The sequence below is a fragment of the Notolabrus celidotus genome, chromosome 10, assembly GCF_009762535.1.
Source record: "Notolabrus celidotus isolate fNotCel1 chromosome 10, fNotCel1.pri, whole genome shotgun sequence".
In the NCBI taxonomy this organism is placed as follows: Eukaryota; Metazoa; Chordata; class Actinopteri; order Labriformes; family Labridae; genus Notolabrus; species Notolabrus celidotus.
The window spans coordinates 16,012,392-16,024,740 of record NC_048281.1 but is presented as its reverse complement, the minus strand read 5'-3'; the positions used below and the strand labels follow the sequence as shown (position 1 = coordinate 16,024,740).

The following is a 12,349-nucleotide window of genomic DNA, read 5'->3' as shown; positions in this document are numbered from 1 at the left end:
GACTCTTGAACGTCACTTGAAAATAATTTTTTTTAATGATAAGTAATGAACACATGTAAGAATATTCATTAAAATATACACGTAACATTGAAAGCTACATTAAACAACACGTGACACGATCAAGATTCACTTTACTTGGTTTATTTCATTTGATCAGAAGCTTATATCGGACAGGAGCACACAGAAAAAAAGTAATTACATAATAACAGTTGGTATGAGACAATAAAACTTTTATTGACCTGCTAATTTTAACAGCAGAAACAGCTATACAACAAAGTCAGCAGGCGTGAATGTGCATGTAAACACTGTGGGAATTGAAACTGATATTTTACTGCCAGATTCTATCAACCCTCTTGTCTTTCTCTTCATTGACTTTCATTTGTGTAAATCTGCCAGAGAGGAACAAACTAATTCACCTGAGTTATCAGTTCTATCTGAGGCCCAGATAACTTATCATTTCCTCCACTGTGCAGAGCTAATAATGTCAGGGGGGTTCGTCCTGTAATGGTTGTTGAGGATATACAACCTTAATATCACCACACAGAGGTGTGTGAGTCTGAACCATAATGAGAAAATAAAATTCAATTTGTTCAGTGAACTATTTGTGTACGCACGCTTTCTGGCTAACATTTATATTTGAGGTCAGCGTTGAAGTGCAATAACTGAAAGGGAGTAATTGAAAAAACAAACACACCATCTGCCTTTAAGGTCTTTTTTTGTGTCAGTGTGGTTATTGATTGGACAGGACAGAGTCAGCAAATGTTACCCTTTGAAACACAGATAGTTGTGATGTTGCTTTTTATCATTTATACAGGTGTATTTTTTTTATTGGATACTTTGAGGATTGCAGCTCTTTAATCTTGATTAATGGATTGTTTGATATCATATCAGGAATAATCTCCATGAACAAAAGCCCAGAAGAGTTCAATGTGGGGAGTCTGGACAATGTTATCAAGCTTTGCAGGCTGTTGGTGGAGCCTTTTCAGACCTGTCAGGCCTCTCTCTCTCTCTCTGTGTGTGTGTGTGTGTGTGTGTGTGTGTGTGTGTGTGTGTGTGTGTGTGTGTGTGTGTGTGTGTGTGTGTGTGTGTATGTGTGTGTGTGTGTGTGTGTGTGTGTGTGTGTGTGTGTGTGCGCGCGTGCGCGTGTGTGTGCGCGTGCGCGTGTGTGTGCACAGGGGAAACGGAGGTGGTAAAGGGGGGGTATTTTTTGGGATAATAAATTCATCACCAGTGTCTGCACTTCTGCAGCCAAAGAGCTGACTCCTGTGACAAAGTGGCCTGCCGTTCGGCGTCCCGGCAGCACAGCCCTCTAATAGCAGCAACCTCTGCTTAATGTCCTGACACTAATGAATTCATGGAATTAACTTTCAGAGCCGAACAAACTGATAAAAGAAACAGAAATTCAGTTAGATTAGGAGGTAGGAATTAGATTGGTGTTTTTCTACTATCTTGCCTCTGCTTGCAATTGCTGGTTTGCTCACACACACACACATGCACATGCACACAAACACACACACAAATCCAGCCTTTAGCTGAACGAGTAATTGAACAGTACAAATTTGGATCGTTGAGCTCAGGTTGGGAGCTCAAGCCCTCTAATTTTATAGTTTTTCTTTCACAATTTATCAAAACTGTCAAAAACAAAAGTTGGTTTTTTTTTTAACCTTTTGCTGTTTGTTATTTCACAGTCAATATTTTGCAGCTCTTTTTATCAGAGCTAACTGAATGCCAAATTGCTGCTGGAGACCAGTATCACAAAGAAACATAGCCTATTGGCAAACACTGCACATCACAGATAGTACTGTTATTGCAGGGCTTGTTGTGAATTGGGGGCCATGGTAATAGTGACCATGTGATACTCAGACAGAGAGGGACAGATTGGTGACCAAGACTTAAAACACATGCTGGTGTGAGCATCTGTCAGTACTCATCCCAATCTGTACAATGTTCAGGTGATTGTAAAGTTTCTCCTGGGCTGTTTGAACTAATCTAGATATATGTAAAAACTGTGGATAATATTTGAAGCTTTGGTTTGTTTGCAATGTTTTCTTTCTGTCTTTGTGATCGTAAGATGTCTGATAAAAGACTTCGAGGCACGTCCGTCTGTGACCCACCTCCTGGAGCATCCCTTCATCAAGCATGGTAAAGATGTGGCTCTCCAGCAGCAGTTGGCGGTTCTCATCCAGGAGCAGCAAGAACTGGGCTGCAAAACCAGAACCAAGTGAGTAACCACCATCTACATTGCATGACTTCATTTTTCAAAACTGCCATTGCACAGTAATGTTTTTGAATGCGTCATATCTGTGCTATCAGTGGAGAGTTCAGCTGCAGCAGATCAGCACCGACTGGGCTGTGATATAATTTCTGTCCAGTAGGGGGCAGGGTCTCATCTCCTTTCAGTCAGAGGTGATGATGATGATGAGCCTCAGTAATGGACATTACAGTGTGTGATTAAAGAGAAGTTAGGAGAGTGTGACTAATTTAGAAGGAGTGATTGTGCTGACTAACCTTAGATTAATAAATGCCATTTAGTCCAGTTGAAGTGGAGACCATTCTTCAAGGAAGTCTTTAGTACAAAGTACATCTCCACCCATGAGATTAAACCAATGATGGAGTAAATATTCTCTTTAAGATTGATTCCCCTCTGAAAATTAGGGACATTTGAACTGCACTGCCCTCTTTTTAGCTCTGTTTATGAGTGAGCTAAGTAGAGTTATTTTCTATTTTAGATTTTAATGGCAGTCTCTATAAAGTTCCTTATGTTTTTTAGGAATAAAAGTGTATATATTAATAGACACTCAGAGAGGGAGAGGCTGATTTCATGAGATTTTTTCCAAAAATGTTTCATGATGAATAGTTGGCAGATACACGCTCATCGCAATGCATGACAGAACAGAAAGCCAGAAAGCTGCTATTTACCAGAGAAATACTGACTATGGCAATGTTTAATCTTCATTATAAAGGAGTTCGCTGAACCTGCCCTTGACAGAGAGTGTTGATGTTGTGCCAGCTCTGTTTACTCCAGAGAGTGTGCAGAGTCTGAGCCTGATCCCGAATTCCTGTCCACAGTGAGAGTGGATAATGGGATTAGGAGCTTGTAGGGCGAGAACTGGGCTCGCCTGGTTTAGTCTCTCATGCCACAGATCAGCACACAATGACTCCAGATAAGAATAAAGACATAGAGAACTTAAAAGTAGCTGCCGTAGGTGGAATAGGGTGATTTAGTTCAAAGAGGGAGAGAGGTAGAGGAGAGAGGTCTTGAGTCTTCCTCTAAAGGGACACGGTGACGAGTTCTCACTTAAGAGGGGTCGTGTATCGAGTGTGGGACTTTGTTACTGAACTATTGCATTTACACTATATTCAGAATACAGAATGAAAACTAAGGCAGGATAGGAAACAGTTCCTAACCTGAAGCTTGAAAATCTCCAATCATTATATGATTGATTACTTATTATTATTGAATATAGATACATCTTGTGGATGAGATTTTTGTTTTGCAGCTTTGAGAATTGAGAAAGATGTCATGACAAGTATTGTTGGGCCTTTTCCTTAAGCTTGAATGTACTAATGAGGTGAAACATTAAGTGTAAAGGACAAGCCATTTTTTCTGTGTTTTTATCATCTCCTTTGGCAATACCCATGAAAGACAAAAAAAACCTGTTTTTAACTACCTTCAGACCTTACTACTCTGTGGCACCAAGCCAATTATTTTGTACAGGAGAAATACAGTTTAAATTCTATACTTCATCCAATTAAAACTGACCCCTTACTGTAGCATTAATAGACATTCACTAATATTAACAATGAGTAAATAGTTCAGTTTTTTGTGGAATATTTTCAGCTTAGAATACAAAATAGGTGTTAGGAAACTGGTGAAATGTCTTTAATGCTGTTGATTTTTTATAATAATAAGAGAGTCTTCTTCATCACTCATTGAAACACTAAGCTCTACATGAACTTTTCTCAAGTAGACTTTAATGTGAGGCCTTAATTTGATATCAAGATTCAGTACAGAGCCCAGGTAACAGTAAGCTAGCTAAGGGAGCTAACTGTGTAAGCTAGCATTAGCTTGTAAACATATCATCCCTTAGAACTAAAGGTCAGAGTTCATATCCTTTAATTTCACTATTGACACTTTTTTTTAGCTAACATTTAAATGCTCTCCATTAAAAGACTAACTATAATACCAAAAAAAAATTACCCCCCCCCCCACACACACACACACACACACAAAAGCTAGCCAAAAAAACGTAGCCCTGGTTAGCCTAGCATGATTCAGAAACTCACATTCATCCTTAACTTCATTAATACAAGTCACTCAGCTTAATTTTCCATGGAGGAATATTTCATATGATTTACTATCAGCTATTAAATAAGAACAGAGAAAGCTGTATTTCTTGGCATTTCTGCTTCAATTTTTGATGCTACAGTGACTTTGGAGTTATGGAAGTTAACTTTAAATTAGCTTTTCATTTGAAGTAATAACATATTTACATGATAATTTGATATTTATTGGTACAACTGAAAAATATACGGTTTTAAATTGTACCTGCCTACTTAGTTAAGACTTGAGCACCAATCTAATAACACATTTAAAAAATAACTGATGCAACCCAGTACTAGTGATATCCACAGCAGCACGACAGTCAAGTTCAGGTTCATTCTGCTTTTTTGTTTCTTTTTTTGAAAAGGATTTGATGATACTACCAAACGTGTTGATTATCATAGACCTTGGTCTGTAGATTTAATAGCAATAGCTGGTTGTTAAAATTGCATTGGAGCCAACAGTGTATATTTACACACATGTAAAGACACATACAGCATGAGGCGCTCACATGCGCTGCTCTTTCATGCTCTCTTTCACACACTCTCTGGTGTCCCCTGAGGATTTCGGCAGCCCCTCAGAGCCAGCTGGCTCAGTGTTGACCTCTGCCCACTGGGGCTCATTGTAGAGTGATAGGTCAAAACACAGATGAAGTGCAATCTCAGCCTGTGATAATGGGAGATGTGTCCCCTGGGAGAGCTTAAAGGGCTCCACACAAACGTTGGAAGTGACTGGGTCTCACATCCACACAGTCAGAACACTGTTTCTCATTGTGTGGTCACTTTACAGCTTTCTCAGGCATTATCATGTCCTTGGCTTTTATACAGGCACGACCGGATCAATACTCGTAAAACCCTCATAATAGAGAGCTGTCCCGATGATGATCTGGTAAACCTGGAGTACTTAGATGAGGTAAGATTTAATGTGTTTATCGCATCATGCATCGATCGCTTCAAGGTACAATGTTCTTGATGCCATACGTTTCTTTTTCTGTGTAGGAGAAAATAATCAGCCACCTCCAGAAGAGGTATGATGAGCTGCAAGTGTACACTTATGTCGGTGACATCCTCATCGCTCTCAATCCTTTCCAGAATCTCAGCATCTACTCTCCCCAGGTTGGTTATGCACCAGTCACACTAATGTTCCCAGTTATTATCTAGCGACAACTGGAAGTAATGCCTGATTTCCCACCAGTTGTGCCACTAACCTAACCTGAATAATTATGCTGAACTGCATGTGGAGGTCTTCTTAGTTTTGTTTGATCAGTTTTGAAAAATCAAAACAAAGACTTCAAAACCTGACATATAAATCACAATGTCCTTCACACACACTCAAATTTAAGCTTACTTCCATCATGATGCCAAGTCCATCAACTGGTCCACCAATCATGTCAAGACATAATATCTCAAACCTTATATATTGTCACACTATTTTGTACAAACAATGATAGTCCCTAAAGAGTGAATGCTCATGATTTAGCTGATCCTCTTACTTTTTTCTCATGCTCCTGTGAAGTTCTTTGTTTTTGGCAAAATGTTACAACAAATCTAGATGGATATCTCTGAAATTGTATAAAAACATTCATGATCCTTTCAAGAATTTTCCAAAATGATGATCGCTTTTGAACAACATAATCAGATCAAATGAAGTCTCAGTTTGTTTCAGATTTCTGTTTATGACCAAATACCTGCCGAAGCGGAAGTTTTTGTCAACTGCTATCATTAATAAATGTTAACATGCTAATATGTGGAATCAAATTGTGAAAATCTAATTTGAAAAAATATATTGAAAACATAAATGAGATCAGGTTTATGACCTTGTCTGCAAATATCTGAACACCATATGCCCTGTATACATTTGTCTTTTCCCAGTTCTCTAAGCTGTATCATGGTGTGAAGCGGGCAGACAACCCCCCACATATCTTTGCTACTGCAGACGCAGCCTACCAAAGCATGGTGACTTTCTGCAAAGACCAGGTACTCTACAGAAAAAAACATTAGACGCATGGCAACAGTCAACCCTGTGATAGTAAAACTGAAAAACAAGAGGGGGGAAAGCCAGCTAGGTCTGATCTGGGAGAGGTTAAATGCAACATGTTTATGTACTGTAGATTAGTAAGAGAAGAATGCATTTTTAAGTTATATGTGAATCTTCCTTGCTTGATTGTTATTAAGTTCATTTGTGTCCCTTTGTTTTAGTGTATCATCATCAGTGGGGAGAGCGGTGCAGGGAAAACAGAGAGCGCTCATTTAATTGTTCAACATCTTACCTTCTTGGGAAAGGTACCGTGACAATTTTGTCATTCTCTCCATCATCAAAATGTGTTAATCTGAGTGCTGAATACTGCTTAGTCTTTACACTATCATAATATTATACTTTTAGAAAGAAACATGTTTGTTCTTTCAGGCAAACAATCGGACACTGCGGGAGAAGATCTTGCAGGTGAACCCTCTCGTAGAGGCCTTTGGAAACGCCTGCACAGCTATCAATGACAACTCAAGCCGTTTTGGGAAATACCTGGAGATGAAGTTCACTCCTACTGGAGCAGTGATTGGAGCTAAGATATCCGAGTACCTACTGGAGAAGTCGAGGGTCATCAAACAGGCTACGTACGTCCTGCTCATGCTTTATCTGATTGGCCCATCCCTTCTTCATACCTCTAACTGTTCTGTTTGTTTCTTTTCAGGGGGGAGAAAAACTTCCACATATTTTATTACATTTACGCCGGACTTTACCATCAAGACAAGCTGAAGACTTACAGGCTGCCTGACAAGACACCTCCCAGGTGAGCATAGCAGCTTGACTTTGACATGATCATAATAATCCTGTATTAACATTATGTTGATTATCATAATGTCATAATGTGCATCGACAGGTATATTGACAGCCAGCACTGCAAAGTGGTGCAAGACATTGTCTCCAGCAAGCTGTACAAAGAGCAGTTTGACGCTATTCAGGAGTGCTTCCGAAACATCGGCTTCACAGAAGAGGTATGAATATACCTGCTGAGATATTTAGTGTAATAGAAAATACATTTAAGCATTGGTGAAGCATATCTGAGAGATTCAATGTTTGTGTTTCTTCTTCACTTTTAAGGAGGTCAACTCTGTTTACAAGATTCTCTCAGCCATTTTGAACACCGGCAACATTGAATTTGCTTCCATCACCTCCCAGCACCAGACTGATAAGAGCGAAGTGCCTAACGCCGAGGCCTTAGAGAGCGGTGAGATATATTAGTGCAATGTGTGTTGTAATACTCAGAAATACTCTCCTTTAAGCCGAAGAAACAGGTAGCTTTAATGGTCTCCCTGGGGATTTTTTTATTTGTGGTTTAGGCCAGATTTAAAAACCGCAGGCTATTTTATGTTTTATTCCCTCTTTGGGTGATGATTTAAGGACTGCGCGGACAAGTGAAATGCCCTCCTTCTCTGTGGGGGGAATTTTGTTTAAAGAATTAAATCTTTTCCAGACATTTTCTCAGGACTCTGTTAGTTTTGTCCATGCATATGTTTCTATATTAGTGATAAAGGCATCTGCTTTTCATGTAATACAGCCTTTGTGGGCACTTTAATTGTCATTACACAGAATTAGCCATGAATCAGCCATATTTGGTGAGGCAACAGAAGGAGGACACATTTCTGTAAGCGGTTGAAGCATAATATATACGACACAGCCCCTCTTTCCATTTACATAACAAATGTAAAGAAGCTGAGACACCCAGAGTAAAAGATTGTCTCTGCTTATTTTTATGCTAATGATAAAGACAGATGAGCTCTTGATTATCACACTGATTAACTCCCTTTTCTTTTCTCTCAGCTGCGTCTCTCCTCAGCATCGGCCCAGAGGAGCTGCAGGAGGCTCTGACCTCCCAGTGTGTGGTCACCAGGGGCGAGACCATCATCCGCACCAACACAGTGGACAAAGCCACAGACGTCCGAGACGCCATGTCCAAGGCCTTGTACGGCCGCCTCTTCAGCTGGATAGTCAACCGCATCAACTCCCTGCTGCAGCCCGACATGAATATCTGGTGAGTGTTGCGCCGGTGACGAACATCTGTGCGGACATTTACCGTTGCTCTCTCTTCTTTGATTATCCAGAGTTTCTACCGATCTCTGATGACCTTTGTGGAAGTCTGTGGAGGTAGATGCAAACATGCAGAGGAGAATATCAATGGGCAAGCGCAAGACAAGTAAAAGGAGAGTGGGAAAAAAAAGAATTTTTAATAAATTTTTGATAGAGTTGCGTGCAGAGAAAATAATATTCAGATGATTAAAAAGACTTCAGAGAGACTGCAAAGAGGCTGTTCATTGATCCACAAGAATTCCTTCATAAATATGAGCGTCAACTGTCAAGAAGTTGGCTCTCAGAGATGTATAAAAGCCAGAGTTCCTGTCTACAGTCCAGTCATCTTTGCTGTTTCCTTATTGCCATTAATAACCCGATTGCACAGACTAAAGGTGACCTCTGCATACTGCGGGTTATGACTGATGATGAGAAGTAGCAGCTCCAAGCTCTGAATATGAAATGCAGGGTGCTCACACTGTGTTGTAGAAAGGGGAATTGTTTGTGCAGATATTGAAAATGACTGGAGGTTAAATCAATAGAGGCAGAAATAAAACCATCCAAGCAGCTCTGACTTTTTGAAAACTAATGTTTTTTTGTGGCAGTCCAGACTCAGATTCTGTATTTGGGTTGAACTAGGATTATCATTAAAGTTTTATCAATTAATATGGCTGCTGGGGATTTGCTCAGTGCTCATTGCGTAGAAGAATAACTTTGTTTGTCCCCTTTTTTCTCCTTTGAAGTGCCGCTGAGAGTGGCATGAATGTGGGAATCCTGGACATCTTTGGATTTGAAAACTTCACAAAGAATTCCTTTGAGCAACTGTGTATCAACATCGCAAACGAGCAGATCCAGTTTTACTTCAACCAGCATATATTTGCCCTTGAACAGGTGGGTCTGACACACGCAGAGGGGTGACTGATAATATGTCTGTGCTATTGCATCATGCTAAAGATGTCACTGTTGTGGGCTTTGAATCCATACATACAGCAGTGAAACATGATAGGAAAACCACATTTCCTTAAAAAAAAGTGCAGTGAAATGAGTCATATTCATACCGTTTATGTGTCTTAACATCAGAAAGAGATGGTCTCTGTATTTGCTGTTGGCCTGGCTGTGTTGTGTAAGGATTGTTTATGTTGTTGCAGAACACTAAATGAATCTTCTAATTGATTTAATGAAGTTGTTTACCCTGAAGCGCAAGGACTTTTTATTTTCCTTGATGGAAATAAAAAGCCATTAATCAAGAAGCATTTTACCTTTTAGTCTACATTAACATTACATCTGAAAGGGGGGAAAATGAACCTGCTTTGCATTTAAAAGCATACAGGAACAGAAGACACTGAATGAATCATGATCAATTATTAAGACAGGATTCATACATTGAATCAGATATACTTCCTGCTTGTTCATTTACATTCTCCAGCACTGTCCATGATGAGAGCTGTAACTTAAAGCTGTACACATTAATGACAGCAGTGATCATTGAAGTCTGGCCTTTAAGCCTGTCGAAAAGTTCCTCCTCCATAAACAAGCCCGCGCTGCAGCTCAGTGGAAAGGGATTTTTATATGTCGTGTCGATGACTTCAGTCCCGCTGCACAAAGACACTGATTATTCTGAGTTAATGACTTAAACATGAGGACGGTTTAGATCCATTGGTTCCACTTTATTAGTAAAATATATATTTAAAACAAGTTTTTGATCTGAAATTAAATAGATGCAATAATATGATTTGACTCTGGGTTATGTGCAAAGTGAAATAAATTATGAATAAGTAAGTGGCTCTATTTGTTAGTTCAGAGCTGCTCTGTGTTATGAATTCAGTGAAAAGACTCTATTATGCTGTAAACTTCAGTCATAGACACACACACACACAGCCGGCTGCAGCTGTTTGGTTCTGTTGATTAGTAGGAACTCTTTCCCGCTCTCACACACACACACACACACACACACACACACACACACACACACACACACACACACACACACACACACACACACACACACACACACACAAATCATATTTAGCCAAGATTTTTTAATTGGGTCATTTAGAGAAATCATTAATTAGATTATGCTGCATTCACTGGTTTGAATTAGATGGAATATCAAAGTGAGGGGGTGGATGCCAGCCTGGTGGAGTACGAGGACAACAGGCCCATCCTGGACATGTTCCTGCAGAAGCCCATGGGCCTGCTGTCCCTGCTGGACGAGGAGAGCCGCTTCCCTCAGGCCACTGACCAGACCTTAGTGGGTAAGACTGGAGCTGCGCTTACACCATACTCAGACAGCAGAGTAAAAACACATGTAGTCGTATATGAATCACAAAGGTTAAAGGTCATGTTTCAAAATGTTCCTACTTGTTCAACTTGATGTATCTTTTCTACCTTTTTCATTTCTTACCATCCAGATAAATTTGAAGACAATCTGCGCTGCAAGTACTTCTGGATACCCAAACGTGTGGAGCTGTGTTTTGGGATTCAGCATTATGCAGGAAAAGTATGAATTTAGTTATTATAACTGAAAAACGAATTAGTCAGCACCTTTTACTTTGGTGTTAATGAGAGTGGTGATATAGAAGTGTGTTAACAGTTTAAAGCTGCTATGAGGAGTTTTAACTGGCTAGGAAACAGACTTAGATTAACAGTGATGACTCTTTATAATCTATAAAAGCAAACAAGGCCAACAACGAAAATGTTGTTGTGGGTCTTGTTTGAGGTAGGTGTCACACGAGTTGATTTGCAGCACACTAAAAATGCAGGTTCTACTTTTGACTTTTTTTTTTACAGCAAATGCTCTCATTGAAAAAGTGAGTGACACTTCTCACTGTTAAAACAGAAGCCTGCAAGACAACTGACTTAAAACACAACAAAGGTTTTCTTTGCACAGCATGTTTGGAGCACCTCTTCTGCTGAAATAAATAATGGTTGAACACAGTTTCAAGGCCTTAGTGTCATTAGACATTTTGACCCTTCATAATAGAGAAATCAGAGGTGTTCAGAATATCAGAAGCACTTATTCTATAAGCTATTACTGTTAATTAATTACTGTGACATGTTACAATATCTTATGTGATCACGTCTCATGCTCAAAGCATTATTACATACTTTTATATTTAATGTTGATGATATTTTGAGGCTGTATTTCCTGACTCTGTACATGAAGGAAACACTTATCGATTGGTTGCCTTGGATGTGAGAGAAATGTAACCTTTAGTGTGTATTCCTCATGTCCTTCTGACAGGTTATGTACAATGTGAATGGATTTTTGGAGAAGAACAGAGACACTCTTCCTGCGGACATCGTTGTGGTCCTGAGAACATCAGAGAACAAACTTCTTCAGCAGCTGTTTTCCAGCCCTTTAACTAAAACAGGTACGCCATCATATAGGCCTCAATGACAAACCGAGTGCTGTGGAACACCCCAGCCTCTAACAGGCAGATTATATTACAGCTAATCACAATGGAAATAGAAATGGAAACTTTTCTTTTAGACAAACTATTGTTAACAGTGCCGGGTTCTCTCTGTATTACTCTATGAATTGTGCTGGTGTCGACTGCTTCCATAAATGTTCAGGTAAGTGGGTTTCTTAAAGACGCGGCTCGCAGGCATCTCCTGGTCCCCCCCTTCATTTCAAGCCTCTGTGTGCCGTGCTTGGATAAATCTGCAGTCTCCATTATCTCTTGAGAGGCTCAGCTCTCTGCACGGCGCTCTGTTTTTATTTTCACTAAGCTGTCCCTCTTGGTTTCCCACTGCTGAATGCTATCTACAGATTGTGGGTGCAGTGGGATATTTTTATGATAAGGTTCCTAAATACCCAGGGGATGAAGAAACAGTATTTAGAGAACACAAAAGCAACTCTTCCCACCTCTTTTCTGTTGGCTAAATGAAGGTGGAGTAATGGGCTCGTCATTAGCCGTAGCTGAGGCCTCCTGGTCACTTGACTTAGCTGGAATGCTAATA

General features: G+C 39.8%; 1 protein-coding gene across 1 annotated transcript in view; it reads left to right on the top strand.

The window, feature by feature from the left end:
- myo3b (myosin IIIB) overlaps positions 1 to 12,349 on the top strand; it is a 65,631-nt gene that overhangs the window by 13,924 nt on the left and 39,358 nt on the right. The window contains exons 9-22 of the mRNA XM_034693981.1: positions 2,072 to 2,221; positions 5,152 to 5,236; positions 5,323 to 5,439; positions 6,196 to 6,300; positions 6,523 to 6,606; positions 6,731 to 6,933; positions 7,011 to 7,109; positions 7,200 to 7,314; positions 7,421 to 7,547; positions 8,141 to 8,351; positions 9,130 to 9,277; positions 10,488 to 10,641; positions 10,798 to 10,886; positions 11,631 to 11,760. Of these exons, the coding sequence (XP_034549872.1) occupies positions 2,072 to 2,221; positions 5,152 to 5,236; positions 5,323 to 5,439; positions 6,196 to 6,300; positions 6,523 to 6,606; positions 6,731 to 6,933; positions 7,011 to 7,109; positions 7,200 to 7,314; positions 7,421 to 7,547; positions 8,141 to 8,351; positions 9,130 to 9,277; positions 10,488 to 10,641; positions 10,798 to 10,886; positions 11,631 to 11,760 (1,817 nt within the window). The remainder of the gene's footprint in view (positions 1 to 2,071; positions 2,222 to 5,151; positions 5,237 to 5,322; positions 5,440 to 6,195; positions 6,301 to 6,522; positions 6,607 to 6,730; positions 6,934 to 7,010; positions 7,110 to 7,199; positions 7,315 to 7,420; positions 7,548 to 8,140; positions 8,352 to 9,129; positions 9,278 to 10,487; positions 10,642 to 10,797; positions 10,887 to 11,630; positions 11,761 to 12,349) is intronic.